At 31.6% G+C, this 19450-nt stretch overlaps 1 protein-coding gene across 1 annotated transcript; it reads right to left on the reverse strand.

Moving 5' to 3' along the window:
- Positions 1-16488: 16488 nt before the first annotated feature.
- LOC107915984 (calmodulin-like protein 8) lies at positions 16489-18960 on the reverse strand. The gene is made up of 4 exons (XM_016845154.2): positions 18806-18960; positions 18574-18731; positions 18395-18475; positions 16489-16804 (listed from the first exon to the last, which is right to left on the reverse strand). The coding sequence occupies exons 1-4, from the start codon at positions 18879-18881 to the stop codon at positions 16667-16669; spliced, it is 453 nt and encodes a 150-aa protein (XP_016700643.1). The 5' UTR covers positions 18882-18960; the 3' UTR covers positions 16489-16666.
- Between the last annotated feature and the right edge of the window lie 490 nt (positions 18961-19450).

Consider the following 19450-nt stretch of genomic DNA (forward strand, 5'->3'; position numbering starts at 1 on the left):
TTATGCAATTTGGTCCTTTCTATAATTAAACATGTAATTGATAAAATTTTCTTAACATAATTTTTATACAATATTCCTATCATAATTCAAACCATAAAATAATATTGAAATAATTTTCTTTTCAGACTCGAATTTGTGGTCCCAAAACCACTATTCCGATTTCACTCAAAACGGGATGTTACATTCATGACCTATTTGAGACAAATATCACTAAGCTGAAATTTGGCTCGATCAATAGCTTGAGCTGCTCGAGCTCGAGCTCAACTTGATAATCACCAAATTGAATTCTAATTTTTTTTGGTCTAACTTGAGTAGCTTGTGAACACCAGTGTCTCATTTACACCTTTATGCGTAATTAGTCTAATTCTTACCCTCCCTCTAAGAATTGAAAATTGTAATTTGGGTGCTTTAATTGCATCCAATTTAGTGGAACCCATCAAATAAATTAGTTACCGAAACATGTCACCACTATATAATAACAAACAATTACACCCAAATCTAATTATTAGGGGGCTTTCTAAACACTACCTTAGATATATCTTGAAAGTTAATTACTTTGAAAAAAAAAACTATATCAATATTTATTATAAAATTCTGATTGAGTTAATGACTTGGGTTAATGGAGTGTTAACTCCAATTTATGTATATTTTTCTTAAAATAAATTTATTCAAAAAATACAAGTGTACATAGATAAAAGTATTACACTTAGGGTACTAAATCCACTAATCTCCTTGCAGTAGCTTCCAATAAAAGCCAACACCCCATCTACTGTTTGTGTTATTCCTTCAGGCATCAACTGATTTCTTGAGTACCGTAAAGCCTAGATAATGATAATCTTTTAGTGCATGTAACAAATGAAAAGAAATGCAAAATTACAAATGTTTTAATCATTGAGTAGTTAGCTATTTCTTAAAGCCACAACTAGTAAGTAATTCTAGATCACTGCATAACATTGTCCCAATAATACTTAGTTCAGTAGAATGACAATTTCATTCAGTCTTTTGTTCCATGCGCTAAGTCAATCCCTTTTTTGCTTCACCAAATCATTAACAAGACAAAATGGTATCATGCTTTATATTCTATGAAGAAGAAATTTAGTGGTGGGGGTCACCAAATAACAACATTTTTGTCTCCAAAATACTGTTGGAGATTGACTAATTAAGTAACAAGTAAAAAATAGTGGAATTTCGAAATTGAACACACAAATTTAATGTGGAAAAACCTCTCCAAAAAGGATAAAAAACTACTGGCAAAGATAATTTTACTATAATGGCAAAAGAACAAAGGGTACAAAAATGGAGATAAAAACTAAACTCCGAAAACCTGAAAAAAAAGAACCATCAAAACGTAAATACGAAATTCTCTAAAAGTGTTATGAGTTCTAATCTCTAATGGGTATATTTTCTAATATTGTAAAAGAGCCTATTTATAGGCTAAATTCATAAGTCAAGTAATAATAAAATAATTTAGACTAATCAGAGTTTGATTGAAGCAAATAAACAAAGTTTAATTGGAAGATTATTTATCAAATTTGACTGAAATAGGAGTCATACTTAACAAATCTCCACTTTAGCTCATATTTCCACAACGCCATCTTTGCCAAAACCCGCCACGGGCCTATCTTGAACTATGTAGGAATTAACTGAGTCGAATCTGTGCTTAGAAACTGGAAGACTTCTAGCCTTCGACCTGTACATTACCAAATCAAAATTAACTCGAGTCTAATTTTTACGAACACAGTGCCCTAGCTTTTCAAAATCTGCATCCAAAAGAGAACCTCTCTTCAACGAAATGGTCATACGTTTTTCCTTCCTATGACCAAGTTGCCTCCGCTCCAAACGAGTTGACTTCGACTCCTTAACGGATGATGGATGTCCGATTTCACCAATCACTATAGAACCTTCCAGAATATAAAGACTGTTGGTTCTTTTACCTTTTAACAAAATGAGAGCTCTACGAGACACTTTAATGCTGCTTAACTCGGTGTTGATTCTGCATCCTTTCAAGTCTAAAATACTCAATGAGATGTGATTTTTTCATAAATATGGTACATATTTGACATCTGAGAGTGTCCTAATCGTCCCATCCTATACCCTAATTTTAATAGTATCAATACCAATTACCTTATTGGATGAACCATTTCCCATGCGCACAACTCCACCTTCAACCGAACTGTATGTGGAGAACCATTCTCTATTGGGACACATTGGGACACATGTGGAAAAAACATTCTGAATTTAGGATCCACTTGGACGTAAGCTTGGAGTTATCTCTCATTGACACTAACAAGAAATCATCACCGCTTTCATCTGCCAAATTAGCACTAGCTACATCTTCCTAGTTACTTACAGCAGCTTTTTTATTACGCAGTTTATAACAATCTGCATTGACATGACTTAACTTTTTACAATAGCGACACCTTTTGTCTCGCTTCTTTGATGCTACCAAAATGGAAGCTTGCTAATCTGCCTTGCTATCCGAACCAAACTCATTGTCGAGTTTGTCTCTACTCAACAATTGACCCTTCACATATTCGAACGAGAGTTTGTCTCTGCCATAAATCAGGGTATCTCTGAAAGACTGGTATGAAGGGTGTAAAGAGCACAATAATAGCATAACTTGATATTCATTGTCACTTCAACTTTCTTTAAATCATTTAAAAGAATAATAAATTGACTGATGTGATCTGTAAGAAGCTCACCTTCTTTCATGCGAAATGTAAATAGACGTTATTTCAACACTAAACGGTTAGTCAGAGACTTTGTCACATAAAGAGTTTCTAACCTTTTCCACAAGGCGGATGAGGTCTTCTCCATCAATACCTCTTGCAATACTGTATTCGCGAGGCACAACTAGATTGCATATAACACTCCTAACCCGAATCCTTCGCTGAAACAAGGTTACGGAGTATTACGGAAGTTTACAAATTAATTTCCAAATGTTTCATTTTATCTACCATTCATATTAGAAACCAATTAAAATCATAAATATTGTCTCTTAAACGAGCCATCGAAGCCCAAATTACGCATTAGAAACAAACAGAGACTAAGTCGAAAACTTAAAAAATTTTTCAAAAATATTTAAAATTTTCAACATTGCAAAGGACACACGGTCGTGTCTCAGCCTGTGTCCGTGCCTGTGTGAGTATACTGGCTTGGGTCACATGGCCAAGTCACATGCCCGTCTGCAAGACCGTGTGAGCATTTTATTTTGTGCAAATTTAAGATGCAAGGACACACGGCCATGTGTCACACAAGGTTGAGACACACACCTGTGTCTCTACCCTGTGTGGACGAAAATAGGGCATTTTACAAGCCATATTTCTCACCTAAATTTTATGTCAATCTACAATCAACATTACACATATCAACAAGCCAAAATAAGTGACTAAACCCAACAAATTACATATAGACCATCATTAAGCAAAATACCTATACATGCCATTATAACCAAAATCAAAATATTCGAAAGTACCAATAAAATCGATGGATAGTGTGATACAAATCCGACAAGCTTCCAACCCAATTGAGTTTTCGATAATCTAAAAAGTAAAGGAAAACAAATACATAAGTAATGAATGCATAGTAAGCTAGTATAAACTTTAATCATAATATTTCTTTCAAATGTGAAATTTATATATATCAATAATAATTCAAAATTGGTACCACAATACTCATGAAGCTATATTCATCCACACACAAGGTGAATAAATTCACAACATCACTTATACATATTATCCCAAGTTTAGTAAGATTTAAATAAATTTAACTCTTCAATTATTTTCATTTGCATTTCTTTACTTTCCACACTTATTCCATATGCATGACAATCAAGTCATAAACATACCATTCAACCATGGTCACAAGCTAGTGCATTTAAACAAAGCCTTTTTCGAATTGATCACATGATAAGTCGTTTCGTAGGAAATTGCACAATTTAAAACTTACCACTTTTTCATGAGCACTAACATATTTTCTTTTGAGTACTTACCACTTCAATGCATCATATAAATAAACATTTTACCATTCAACCAATAGCTTGACACTTGCCTAAGCATCAAACAACAACACTTGTTAGTGTACTTGCACATATTTCATATAAATTCAACATTGATATACTTATTTTCTCGACATGTCATACTGGAGTTTATTACTCGTCTCAACTTACACAATTTCCTTGTATCAACATATCAAAGATAATCATATATGTACATGTCATGATACATATCATTCTCTTACCATTTTTTCATAAACATATATCATTCATTTCATTATATCAATATTTTATATACTATCATTTCCATGTATTTCATGTACATTTATTCCGGTAATAGTTTATACCGAACTCAACATTAATCAAATTCCATGTACATATACTTTCCACATCATGTGTCCATATAACCATGTACAAATCATTATATATATTTCAAGCATATACGGGTAATAATTCATTTCGTACTCATATTGTTTCATATCAGAATTTTGTCCGTTGAATCATTTAAAATGTCGATGGATACACGGGTAGTACACACAAGTGTACACAACTGTAATCCGTCAATTCATATTCAGGAATGCTCATTAGAGCACATAATCTGGAAGCACTCTCTCGAGCCATATAATGGGAAGCTCATGTGAGCTATGTAACGGGAATCTTATCCGGGCTGTATAACGGGAAGCTCATAAGAGTCATAACCAGGAAGCTCATGCGAACCAATAACGGGTAGCTTTTTATAGCCATTAACGGAAAGCTCTGGATAGCCATATATCGAGAAGTTCAAGCGAGCTAATAACGGGAAGCTCCAGAAAACCATTAATTAAGAAGCTCACAAAGAGCCAATCAACGGGAAGTTCATGAAGAGCCATATATCAGGGCACTTATAAGAGCTGCGGTGTGTCCACAACACATACATGATCACAACCGATCGGGATGCTCCGAAGAGCTATTAACAGGAAGCTCGCAAGAACTATATAACGGGAAGCTCGAGAGGGATAATAACAGGACGCTCTTTCGAGTTGTGGTGTGTCCGTAACATATGCAAGACCACAACCAATACGGGAGCCTTGTATCCATCGAATTTCATTTATCCAATCGGGACTTATTATTTATCAGATATTGTTGGATATATGGTAAATTTCATGTATATGACATTTACACAATTCACAAATGAAACATTCAATTCAAACATATAAATATACATAATTTAGTTACACGAATTTACCTGAAATTTGAATTGTAATAATTACAAGAGTTCAGGGACTATTCCACTATTTTTCTTGTTGACACCATTTTTTGGATGAAAAATGGGGTCGACTTGGGCTTTGAAAAAAGAAACGGGAGTCGCCACCAATCCTTTTTTTATGAGGTGTGATTGGATCACCTCGAAAAGGGGTTATTTTTAATAAACGGTTTGATTTTATTAAAACAACAAGTTTGGTCCACGAAATTCAGAAAAACAGGTTCGGGAGTCGGTTACGCACGAGGAAGGATTAACACCCTCGATACGCCCAAAATTGGTACCTAGTTGATTACTTAATGTCTTAATGTCGAAAATTGAGAACCTTGAAGAATTTTAAAAATACGATCCTTGTATTAAAACGTTGAAAATTTTCAGGAAAAATGGGATATTTCACGTTATTCGAGAAAGAGAATCATATCTAGTAAGTTAGGACACAATCTCTCGAATTCCCGATACGCGAATGAAAAATGCTTATTTAAAAGATATTTAACTATCTTGGATTAAAAAAGGGATCACGACCAGTAAGTTAGGACACGATCCTTTTTTAATTCCCGATATCCTTTAAAACTTGAGTTTGAAAATATTCACGTGTTTAGATTTATTGTGAAAGTCGAAACCCAATAAATTAGGGCACGACTTTCTCAAATTTAAATACAAAATGATGCCTTTATTAATATATATATACGTAAAATTATGAAAATATGAAAAACATTCGCATGTACACATATTCAAAATTATTATACACGAAAATACATGTAAGCATATATGCACATACGTGTATACGTATAGAACCATCACCAAATATATAAAAGTACATATAAGTATATATAATAATCACAAAGTATAAAGAATATAAACAATATATTTCGAAAATATAAAGAATACGTAAGAGTATATATATATTCATTTAAGAAGATGAAACATATATATGTATAAATATTATAACCTAAAGAAAATATATAGGAAGAATGTATATATGAAATATATAAAAAAGGATAAATATATATATATATATATAAAATGTTTCAATATATAAATATATATATGAGTATGTATTTACACATTTGTGAGAAAAATATTGATATAAGTGTATATAGGTATGTATATAAAAAATGAGTATTCACATATATTAAATAAATTTTAAAAAATATATATGTATAAACAATTATATAATAATAATATAATAAACACGTATATCTAAAATCTATATATGTAAATATAAGCGAAAACATAATAATAATAACAATAATATTAATACTAATACTAATAATAATAGTGAGGATAATAATAATAATAGTAATAATAATAATGAAGGTAATGTACGAAATAATAAAATTACTAAAAAGGGGACTGAATCAAAATATAAACAAAAATACAGGGTGAATTCGGAATAAAAAAAACTAAATCACTACACGCACTAAAAGAGGGGGGACCAAAAATGAAAATAAACCATAGCCTCAAAACGCTGCGCTGTGATGGACCGAATTGAGAGAAAAATAAAACTTTGTGGCCAAATAAAAAATAAAAGAAAATAGCGAAAAGGACCAAATTGCGACGCAATTCAAAGTCAGAGGGACTGCGCGCGCAAATAATCCATTCGAAGAAAACAGGCGGATCCTCCCCCTTGGGTCGGGTCACTGCGTGGGTCAGAGACCAAAACGACGCCGTTTTTGGTCTCTGAACCCTAAGCCCAAACGACGTCATTTTACAGGGTATTTAAACCCATTTTTTTGCTTTACAAAAACATTTCAGCCGTTTTTCTAAAAAACTAAAAGGGGAATCCCTTTTCTTTCAAAGAAGTCCGGCCATGTGGGGTTCCTGTTGCACCGCCGCTCGGCTCGCCGCACCGTCACCACTCCGACGGCTGACAAAGCACCAAATCAGCGCGAAAAACCCCTTCCCGGTGAGCACCTCTCCTTTTTTATTTATTATATTGTATATACGCAAATAGATAAACAAAAAAATAAAAGAAAATAAAATAAAATAGGAAAAGGATTAGACTATCAAGAGAAACAGAATATAAGGACACTAGAAATCACCCTCGAAACTTAATTTTTATTTCTTTGCTAATCTTTTTTGATACATAAGATTGCCAGCTGAAAAAAAGGGTACATATTGGGCTTTTTATAGCCGATTTTGGCTATCGTTTTCATTTTTAGTTTTTTTTCTTTTTTCTTTGTTTTGTTGTTTGCAGGTGACGGCACAAGTGGGTATGGCAGTGATGGACGCGGATGGGACGTCCAGTGACGGTGACGGCGACTGGCAGAAGGCCAAGAGTCAAAAGGCTAAGGGGGAGGCGGCACCTAGGGTTTCAGTCTCTGAAACCGTAGGCAGATATTTTTTTAGGGAAATTGGGCCGGTGCTTTTGGGCTTCGGTTTGGGTTGTAATTGGGGTTTGGGTTGTATTTGGGTAGGCTTAGTTTGGGCTAGGTAAAATTGGGCTTGTACAGCTGCCCTCTTTGCTCGTTGTCGTGTAACGAGAACAGAGTAAAGACTAAGAAAGACCAATTTTGTCTGGTCTCACCGCGTCTTGACTTCTTTTGATGCTTCTCTTCAAGTAGCTTCACTCCAGTCCACTGTGTCTTGTCGCTTTAATCAACTCTACTGCACTTCAAAAAGATCCGACTTGTAACTTCAATCTTCTTTGCAGCAACTTCAGGGGGACAAGATTCGTGGTTTTAGTCTACTCCACTGCTACATCAGGGAGATAAGACTTGTATCTCTACCTGCTCCACCACAACTTCAGGGAGATAAGGTTTGATATGATAAGATCTAATTCGACCTACTGCAACTTCAGAGGTATATGATTCATCGTTTTAATCCGCTCCACTACAACTTCGGGGAGATAGGATTAGTAGCTTCAATAATGTCTGACGCGATCCGATCTTCTACAACTTTAGAGAGATAAGATCCATCATTTTGACCCTCTCTACTGCAACTTCAGGGAAATCGGACTCATATCTTCAACTTGCCCTACTGCAACTTCAGGGGGATAAGATTCGTGACTTCAACCTGCTCTACTGCAACTTCAGAGAGACAAGGTTTGTAATTTATAGCTTCCATCTATTCCACTACAACTTCAGGGGAATAAGACTTGCTATCTTCGACTTGCCCCACTGCAACTTCAGGGAGATAGGATCCATCATTTTAATCCGTTCCACTGCAACTTCAGGGAGGTGGAATTTGTATCTTCAACTTGCCTACTACAACTTCATGGGGATAAGGTTTGCTATTTTAACCTGCTCTACTACAACTTCAGAGAGACAAAGTTTGAAATGATCTTCAACTTGCCCCATTGCAACTTCATGGGGATAAGGCTTGTTATTTCAACCTGCTCTACTACAACTTCAGAGAGACAAAGTTTGAAATGATCTGCTCTACTGCAACCTTAGAGAGACGAGATCTGTTATGATAGATTTAATCTATTCCACTGCAACTTCAGGGAAATGCGATTTGCTATCTTTAATATGCTCCACTGTAACTTCAGGGAGATGGGATTAATAGCTTCAATTTGCTTCCTTACTACCTTGGGAAGATAAGGTCCACCGTCTTTGATTTGTTCCACTACTGCTTAGGGAGACAAGATCTACGATTTTCAACCTACTCCACTACTGCTTAGGGAGATAGGACTAATGGCTTAAATCTGCTTCTCCACTATCTTGAGAAGATAAGATTTACAATCTTTGATCTGATCCACTACTACTTAGGGTGACAGAATCTGCAATCTTCGATCTACTTCGCTGCCAAATACAGGAAGACAAGATCTACTATCTTTGATCTGCTCCGCTGCCAAATACAGGAAGACAAGATCTACTATCTTCGATCTACTTCATTGCCAAAGACAGGAAGACAAGATCTGCTATCTTCGATCTACTTCGCTGCCAAATACAGGAAGACAAGATCTGCTATCTTCGATCTACTCTGCTGCCAAATACAGGAAGACAAGATCTGTAATCTTCGACCTACTTCGCTGCCAAATACAAGAAGACAAGATCTGCAATCTTCGATCTACTTCGCTGCCAAATACAGGAAGACAAGATCTGCTATCTTCAACCAGCTCTACTATAACCCAGAGAGGCAAGGTTTGTGTCTTCGATCTGCTTCGCTGTCAAGGCAGGAAGGCGAGATCTGTTGTCTTCAACCAGCTCCACTACAACCGAAAGAGGCAAAGTTTGTATCTTCAATCTGCTTCGCTGTCAAGGCAAGAAGACAAGATCTGTTGTCTTCAACCAGCTGCACTATAACCAAGAGAGGCAAGGTTTGTGTCTTCGATCTACTTTGCTGTCAAGGCAGGAAGGCAAGATCTGTTGTCTTCAACCAGCTCCACTACAACCGAGAGGCAAGATTTGTGTCTTCGATCTGCTTCGCTGTCAAGGTAGGAAGGCAAGATCTGTGGTCTTCAACCAGCTCCACTGCAACCGATGGAGGCAATGTTTTGTTTTCGATCTGCTTCGCTATTAACGCAGGAAGGCAAGATCTGCTTCTTTAACCAGCTCCACTGCAACCGGTGGAGGTAAGGCTTTGTTTTCGATCTGCTTCGCTGTTAACGCAGGAAGACAAGATCTGCTTTTTTAACCAGCTCCACTGCAACCAATAGAGGCAAGGCTTTGTTTTCGATCTGCTTCGCTGTTAACGCAGGAAGGCAAGATCTGCTATCTTTGACCTGCTCCACTACAACCGGTGGAGGAAAGGCTCATGTCTTCGATCTGCTTCGCTGTCAATGCAGGAAGGCAAGATGTGTAATCTTTAACTGATCTATTCTCTGGGGAACATAACCTGTATAATGAACCTAATTATGCTTAATGATTAGGATGGCATGATCAAAATGAATCAAATGCTCCTAACTAGACATGTGTGAATGGTGTTTGCATGGATGCAGAATTTTATCTTTCCGAGAATGATCCTGCTTAGGTTGTCATTACTCGAAGTTTATTAAGGCTTTGTGACTGACGTACTACGACGCCTTCTTGCTTGGCTGGCTTTTCCGAAGAAATATTTTTCCAGGTTGCCCCCACTGTAAACCTTAAAGTTTAATCCATTAGGGCGTAAAATTTATACCATCATTCTCCCATTGTAATCCAAGGGTAGAGATATATGGCTTTCCTTAATCCTCTTTTATCACAATTCAAGGATATAGGATCTTAATCTTCCTGGTCCCTTTACACCATTTTTAGGGTGCTGTACCAAAGACTCATGCGCAAATGAAGGCTCTCTTCTCCGAGGTAACCTCTTCCTAGTGCCTGGTGATCATTGTTTGTTTGTTTATTTAAGCTTTGTCATTAACATGACATCTTGTCATTTTATCGTTTTGTTCAACCCATGCTTGAACAACAAAATCTGAAATGATAGTCTTAATTTAGACTTTTCCTTCTTAGACATTTCATCCTTGGTGTGTTCTAAACAATAGTCCTATTTCAGGTTCCTATATTATTTAGAAGCTTTCAGAGTAATATGCAAAACTCCTTTCGCTTGAATATTATCAGTCCATTAATCATTATTTCAATGAAAAATGCTTCAAAAAGATTATCAAAATGGACAAGATGAAATTTTATTGAGAACAATGCTCAAAATGAATAAATCAATCAAGATAGCAAATCTTGCTAAGATACGAACTGGATAAGATGAAAAAGATTATCACAATGGATAAGATGAAGTTTTATTGAGAACAAGGCTCAAAATAAATTAATCAAGATAGCAAATTTTGCTAAGATAAGATGAATAAGATGAAAAAGATTATCACAATAGATAAGATGAAATTTTATTGAGAACAAGGCTCAAAATGAATAAATTAATCAAGATAGCAAATTTTGTTAAGATAAGATGAATAAGATGAAAATAGGTGCCCCAGATATCGCAGCATGAGCTTCTTTGCATAAGCTTCTTGAAGACCCTTTTGAACTTGATATGTGTTTTCGAAGTCCTAAAAGACTTTTTTGATGCCCCGAGATGTAGCTTCTCACCTTCTTGCTAATTCAGAGAGGACAAGGCCACTGCATGCCCCACCTTTGATAAAAAATTTGAATTGCCCTTTTCATGGGTTTTCAATTCAAAGCCCCTTTGGTCTCAAGGCGCCCTTTGCGGGTTTTCACCTTGGCCTCTCCTTTTTCTTCTTTTCTTTTCTTTTTTCTTCTTTTCTTTTCTTTTTTCTCTTTTCTTTTTTCTTTTTTTTTTCTTTTCTTTTTTTTCTTTTTTCTTTTCTTCTTTTTGTTTGTTTTTTTATTTGAACATTTTTTGATTGAATTCGCACTCGTAGGATCAGGCAAGTCATTGCTATCCTTTCTGGTCGAAATCAACACTTTTCCAGATAAAGCCTCGGTTTGGGTTGTAATTGGGGTTTGGGTTGTATTTGGGTAGGGTTAGTTTGGGCTGGGCAAAATTGGGCTTGTACATTTCTGTTTTCACGAGTATTTACAGAATCTTGATCTAAAATATAAAATTATTCATTCATTAACATATATTTCAGTTCCAATTTATTTCACAATTTATACCCTTCAATTTTTTGAATTTACACAATTATCCCAACTTTTACAACTTTTACAATTTAGTCCCTTAACTAATTAATTTATCAAATCAACTAATATTTCTCAGTTAATAATTTATTTAAATATTCTAGGCTATCATACATCCCTTAATAAAACATAAATTTAATACCAAACCCTAATATTTTAACTATTTTCACCATTTGATACTAACATTAATATTTAACAAAATCACTTTATAATATCATCATACAACAAAATTAAAGCTCTAAACTCACTTGATATTTCAATATATTAATTCAGATAATAAAATAATTTATTTCATTCAATTTGGTCATTTTTGACATTTTTACAAAATTGCCCCTAAAATTTTACTTTTATTCAATTTAGTCCCTGAGCCTAAAACATGAAAATTAACTATTTTTAATGTAAACCCATGCTAGATGAATATTAATATATATATTTCCCTCCTCTCCATTCCACATCCTTAATGTATATATAATTTCATTATTTACTTATATGTTCATATCAAAGTTGTCCACTTGAGTCATAGTCACTATTATTTATATCTTGAGCTACAGAATTCTAAATTAAGATCTTCTTGATTTTTTTGAAACTAGACTCAAATATGTTTCTACCATAAAAATTTCAAAATTTATAATTTAAGCAATAAGTATAGTAAAATCTTCAAATTTATCCTTGTTTCGCTGGTTGACAACTTCAACCTTTCTTTACTAAAAATTAATTATCTCTTAGTACGGTATTTGGATGATGTTTCTGTTTGTTTCTTTTGAAAATAAACTCATTAATAATTTAAAAATATAAATTTAAACCCCTAATTTTTTTTACAATTTTTGATGATTTTCCAAAGTCAGAATAGGAGAACCCGAAATTAATCTGACCTTGTCTCACAAAAATTCATATATCTCATAATATGAATTTTTTTTTTCTTACAGCGTTTCTTCTATGTAAAACTAGACTCAATAGGATTTAATTTAATACTTTAATTAACCTCTAATTCAATTTCTACAATTTTTGGTGAATTTTCAAAGTCAAACTACTGCTGCTGTCCAAAACTGCTTTTTGTGCAAAATGTTGATAACTAAGTTTATAACACCCTCCTTTCCTTTCTCTACAATATTTCCCATCACTTCCTCTTATTTCCCTTCACTAACATATCAAGAACATAGAACATTATATAAGAAAACTCTACTTTAATATCATTTTCATGTTTTTTCAATAATATCAAACTTAAAAATATATTGAAATATTGATGTTCTTCCCTTTTCCTATTGATTTCAATATTTAACTTGATTTTCTCTCTTCTCCAGCTTCTATTTCTTGTATCCAACTTGATATTCTAGCTCCCCATAGTCTTCTTATTATTTTTCTCTCTTGGTAGCTATGAAAGTTCTTTTGATTTTAAAGTGAAAATGGTGAATTTTTGGTAAAAAGACCAAATTGTAAAGAAAAGAAAATTTCTTTCTTTCTTTTCTCTTCTCACATTGGTTGCATTTCCCTAATATACTAAATAAAATAATAATAATAAAATACAATTAAAAATCAAATCAAAATATTAATAAACTAATATTTATTTATTTATTTATTTATTTTAAAATATCACCAACATCATCATTACTCTTCAAAATTATCTTCCTTGCTAAATGACCATTTTGGCCCTTATGATTCTTCAAAATTCCTCTATTGACTCATCACTTATTTTGGTAAAATTATAATTTAACCCCTCATACTTTTTCCACTTAATCAATTTGGTCCTAATTCATCCATTTTTCTTAGTTTATAGATCATTCCACCCTTAAAATATTTACACTATTGGTCCTTCAACTTTTTCATATTTACACTCTAACTCCTCAAATTTTAAGTATTTACTCTTGGGCCACAAAACTTTTCTCACCTTTGCGATTTAGTCATTTCTTGAATTAATATATCATAATATACTTCCTAAACAAATTTTGTTGACATAACTCAAAATTTCTCTTTTTGTCACTTTATCTCCTTATTTTATTATATCCAGGACAATATTTCACTTTTTTACTGTAGTAACTTTCAGGGTATTACATTGCAGACAAGGCCTTTTCATCAAGCTCTTCCCATTCTGTTTAATTTAGATTCTCAGACTTTTTCCTGATAACAACCTTTTTTAGGCTGGTTTGAAATTTCTGACACCATCGAACTTCTCAATTTTAAACATTGTTGCTGTCATCTCTAAATGGGCTGGTATGAAAATTAAACTTGATCTGATATCACTTGTTGGGGATCGACCCGATTAAGCAACAAGTAAAAAATAGCAGAAGAAATTGAGAAATTGAACACACAAATTTAACGTGGAAAAACCCCTCCAAAGAGGATAAAAAACCACGGGCAAAGATAAATTTACTATAATGGAAAAAGAACGATGAGTACAAAAATAGAGATAAAAACTAAACCCCAAAAACCCGAAAACAAAGAACCCTCAAAACGTAAACACAAAATTCTCTAAAAGTGTTATGAGCTCTAATCTCTAATGGATGTATTTTCTAATGTTGTAAAAGAGTTTATTTATAGGCTAAATTCATAGGTCAAGTAATAATAAAATAATCTGGACTAACCGGAGTTTGATTGAAACAAATAAACAAAGTTTAACTGGAAGATTATTTCTCATTTTTGACTGAAATAGAAGTCATACTTAACAAATACCCATAAACAAAATTCAAGTATATAACTATTTTTTAGCAATGTATGTTTTTCTATTCTTTGTGGAAAACATTGTGGAAAACATGAGACATGATATGACTGAAAATTGGAAGAGAATTTCTTGATCATTCTAAGAAAATGACTATTTTTAAGATAGTCATGTCTTACTTTTATAATTTTGAGGTATGTTGACCTCTTTCCTTGCACCATTTTTTACTTTTTTTTTAACCTAAGACATGTATAAGAGTTAGTTCATCCACTCGAATTGAAATCATGTTTGATATTTAGATATTTGGAAAAAAAGTATTAAGCATAAAAAAGAGCAAAAAAAAAAATCAAAAAATTGATTTGGATGAAAAAGTAGGTAGGTTTAAAATATGAATCGGTCTTAATCTCTAACATTTAAGTCTTGAGTTTGACCCAATTCGACCTGACTTATGTTTTACTTATATATTATATTATTTTTATATATTATGTAATTTATTTCACATAAAAATAAAATCTAAAATAATATATAATAAAGCTATAATGTAAACGCTAATAAGATGATAAGTTGTCTATATTTCATATTTTATTCAAACAAGAAACAAATTAAATTATCAAATAATAAACTTAAAATATCATTTTTTTTCATTAAAAAAATTAAAAATAATATCACGAGCTTAAATGGGTTTGTATTGGTCATTATAGATACACTTGGACAAAGTTTCAAAAAATAAAAAAAAAATTACATTTGAAGTAAAAAGTGTGAGCTTAACTGAGCTTAAACAAGCATGGAGTTAATGCTTCACATATATCAAATCTGACCCATGAACAACTCTATCTTAATCGTATTAAATTTTCCATTTTGAAAAATCTTGTGTCTATATAGTATATCTTTAAATTCTCCAATTATCAGTACTTCTATTCTTCCTAGACTTGCCCATGGTTGAGCTGCAGCATGGTTCTAAAAAAAATTGAAGCTTAGACCTTGGTCTATCCAAAAACTCGTTCACTATTTAAAATTAATAAAATATTAATAAGATTGTTATATTAGTATTTTATATATTTTTATAATTAAATTTAAATTTAATTTTTTTAAATTGAATTCTGTCAAACAAACTACTTAACCCATAAACAACCCATAAACAAGTTTAATTCCTTTCATCCTTATCTGTTTGTAATATGTTGGATTGTAAGATTGTTGTAAACACACATGTTTTCCTCTATTGTTGGAATACAATTCATTCTTTATTGGGAAAGGAAATTCTAATTAATTTTTTTTCCTCTATTGTTGGAATATAGTTCATTCTTTATTGGGAAAGGAAATTCTAATTAATTTTGGACATTATTATCTACAATACAAACCATGATGGTCGATTTCGCTCCATATAAGTTGTATCGGTCAGTATACTTCATTTCAAACATAAACTAGAGGTATATAGCATAAGTTTCGTTTTGGCTTAAATTCTAACTTTTTTGGCTTGTTTTTCTGTTTGATGAAGTTGAAGTTGAAACTTGTAGAAGAAAAAAAACTTGCAGAAGAAGAAGATTAATGGTGAGTTTGGATGGGTGGTGCATTTACCTGCAGTTAGTGTAAAAACAGCGGTAACAGTGAAATTACATATTGTAATGTGAGACAAAATGTAAGCTAAACGCAACGCATCTCCACTGTCCATCTAAATTCACTCTAAATTTCGAAAAGATGAAGAAGAAGACTAAGTTGCGAGGAAGAGAGGGGAAAGTAAAGAAAATAAAGAGAATAAAAAAATCATTAAAAACTCAAAATTTGAGGAAAGGAAAGAAATTGACATTCAAAAAGTTAAAAGAAATAGTAAAAAAAGCATAAGGTTAAACACATCATATGCACTAGTTTTGGGTTTTCACATGATTCGAAAAAAATATTAATTTAATATACAAATCTAATTAAATAAGAATTATAATATATTTTTAAAAATTATTTATATTGATAATAGTTTAAAAATGCTAATAAAAAATAAAATTAATTATTGTAAAAATATTATTAATAGTAAAAAATAATAGTATGATATCTTTCAAAAATATATAGTAGTAACCATTACATATAAAAATAATGATAAATAAAAACATACAACTGATACTGATATATACCAATATCAATAAAAAAAAAACAACTCCCTTAATACAAATAAGAGGGAAAAAAACAATAACAATTTCTTCATCGAGATAGAAACTAAACGAATTTTCCAAGACAAAACTAGATTAATAATTAACAATCGTGGATGAAGAAACTTCTTTTCATCCAACGGTTGTCATCATTTTGACAAAGTCATCATAGTTGACCTGACCATCACCGTCCAAATCAGCTTCTTTGATCTTCTGCTCCACCTCTTCGTCGCTTAATTTCTCACCAAGATTGATCATCACATGCCTTAGCTATATATAATAACCAAAAAAGAATTTTTATGTAGTGAATAAAAATAGTAAAAGAGAAATAAGGAAAAATAAAAGCCATCTTTTAATTTATAAAAAAAATTATTTTAACTTTTTAATAAATTTTTTATTTTTTATTTTTTAGAATTGTATTTTTCATCAAATAACCTAAAATGAATGCAAAATTTAACATTTTTTTAACTTTATTTATGTGTATTGACAAGTTTTAATAAATTTTTTAAAATTTTAAAAAATTTAAAAAATATTTTATAAATTAAAAATTATTAAAATTATTAAAAAGTATAAAATATATATATTTTTAAAAAATTTAAAAATTAATTAAATGTTAACTTGTGTATCCGCATCAACAAAGTTCACAAACGTTAACTTTTCCTTTCATTTTGAGGTGATTTGATAAAAACACAAATTCAAAGGTAAACTTGATTCTTTTGTAAAATTGAGGGGCCAAAAAGGTGATTATACCAAAATAAGAATAAGATAAAATAAACTGGTCTGTATCCATAAAACAAGAGAAATTTTCATTAATTTCTCAAGCGAATAATACATATGATTATGAAGTTTTTCAATTATTTTCAGAAGTTCAAACTCGTAGTTATTATTATTATTATTAATTACACCACATAAAAAAAGACACCAAATTCGACGATAAAAAAACAAATAATTTGAAATGATTGAAAACGTGTGAATAAAAAAGATATAACACAGGTATATTTATATACTGGAAATTGCATAATATATACCACCTGCCAATTAGATTTATTCAAACAAAATTATTCGGATGTAAAACATTGCAAAAATAACGTCTCATTTGACATATGATTTCTTTCATTTGTATCCTACTTTGGTCATTTTTGTCTCTCTTCTTTATTCTACCATATGCCAGCTATCAATGTAATGTTTGAATAGTCAAATAGCAAAGCAAAAGCTCCCTTTGCCTTTGCCATGTGATATGAGTGCAACACTATTATTTAATTAGATTTTCTTTTATAGTCAAATAGATTTTCATGTGATATGTGTGCAACAGTATTGTAACCCAAGTCAAAAGTTCTCCTTTAAATTATAGTGTTTTTTAATAAAAATAATAATATTTGATGCATTTTGGTACATAAATTTTATGTACCATTAATAAATTATAAATGCTAATAATTTTATTTAAATATAATTAAACATTAAACTTAACTATTATAAATAAATATTAATATTTCTGTAATTTAAAATCTTAAATCTTAAATTTAAGGGTTTAGAGCTAGAATATTGGGTATAAGATTTAAGGTCTTTAACATTTATTTTATAATTAATTATTATTTAATTATATTTAAATAAAGTTATTAATTTTTTATTTATAAGTCGTCCACTACTTTTTTATTTAATGATGATTTATTATGTTATTAGACACTGATGATGCATGATATTTATCCACTGAATTTATAAACTTCCACAATCAATATACCATACATTAGCATTCAAATGTTGGGTTATAACTTGAAAGGAGTAATGTGGCATTTAAAAGAAAAGCAGGAAAATATTGCATTAATTAAAACAAAAAACCAAGAAAAATATATTATAATTTACCTCATTAGCTGAGATGTACCCATTTTGATCTTTGTCAAAAACCTTGAAAGCCTCTTGAAGTTCTTCTTCTGCATCAGTTTCCTGGTTTTTTGAGGGAAACCAATCAAGTTCAATCTTTTTCAGTTGTTTTGCTTATTTTTCTAGTTTTTAATTTTCTTTTTTCTCATAATTTTATTTACCTTCATTTTCTTGGCCATCAAGTTGAAGAACTCTGCAAACTCAACAGCTCCATCGCCATCAGCATCAAATTCAGTGATCATGTCGTGGAGTTCTTCTTCTGTGGGATATCGGTCCAGTGAACCAATCACCATTGCCAATTCTTCAACGGTAACGCAACCTAATAAACATGCAGCAACAGTAATTAAATATAAGCATGAAGTACGAAGGGAAAAATGAAAAGGATGAACTAACCATTCCCATCTTTGTCAAACAGACAGAAGGCTTCTTTGAACTCAACAATCTGTTCTTCACTTAGAATATCTCTCATGATTGTTTGTTTGGTTCCCGGGAAGAAGAAAAAAAAAGAAAAAACCGTCGAGAAAACTTGGGAGGTTTAAGAGAGTGTGAGAGAGAAAGGAGTATGTTGTTGAGTATAGCTCAAGCTTAGCGGGGTTTATGTAGAATTCCAATGCAAGGAATTGTTTTTTGTTTTTTTCTTCATAAATATAAATTTAGTCTATACTCATTTTATCATTTCGTCTATTTTTTTAAAAGTCATTTTAACTTTTAAGCTTTAGGTAAAACTATTAAAATTTTAATTGTATTGATACGTGAACTCATGTGGCATTTTAAATATATTTCATTATTAATATGGATAAATTTATTAAAACTTTTAGCAACTCTTTTTGATTTTATTTATTTTTAAATAGATTTTTTAAATTTTTATAAATTAGATGTAAACTGTATTGTGAGTGACCACATTAATATAGTTAAAATTTTAATAGTTTAGTCAATTTTATGTTAAAATAAAGTAATTAAATTAAATTTTAAAAATTAAGGATTAAAATGACCTTAAAAACAATAAAAGTTAAAATAATAAAATAAATAAATATTAGT

Source organism: Gossypium hirsutum, chromosome D10, assembly GCF_007990345.1.
Source record: "Gossypium hirsutum isolate 1008001.06 chromosome D10, Gossypium_hirsutum_v2.1, whole genome shotgun sequence".
Classification (NCBI taxonomy): domain Eukaryota; kingdom Viridiplantae; phylum Streptophyta; class Magnoliopsida; order Malvales; family Malvaceae; genus Gossypium; species Gossypium hirsutum.

Coding starts and splice junctions, on each gene's coding strand:
- LOC107915984 (XM_016845154.2), bottom strand. CDS start 18,881: ATGAGAGATATTCTAAGTGAAGAACAGATTGTTGAGTTCAAAGAAGCC. Junction 18,476..18,573: donor TGATGGCCAAGAAAATGAAG/GTAAATAAAATT, acceptor TCAAAAAACCAG/GAAACTGATGCAGAAGAAGA. Junction 16,805..18,394: donor GGTACATCTCAGCTAATGAG/GTAAATTATAAT, acceptor TATTATATATAG/CTAAGGCATGTGATGATCAA.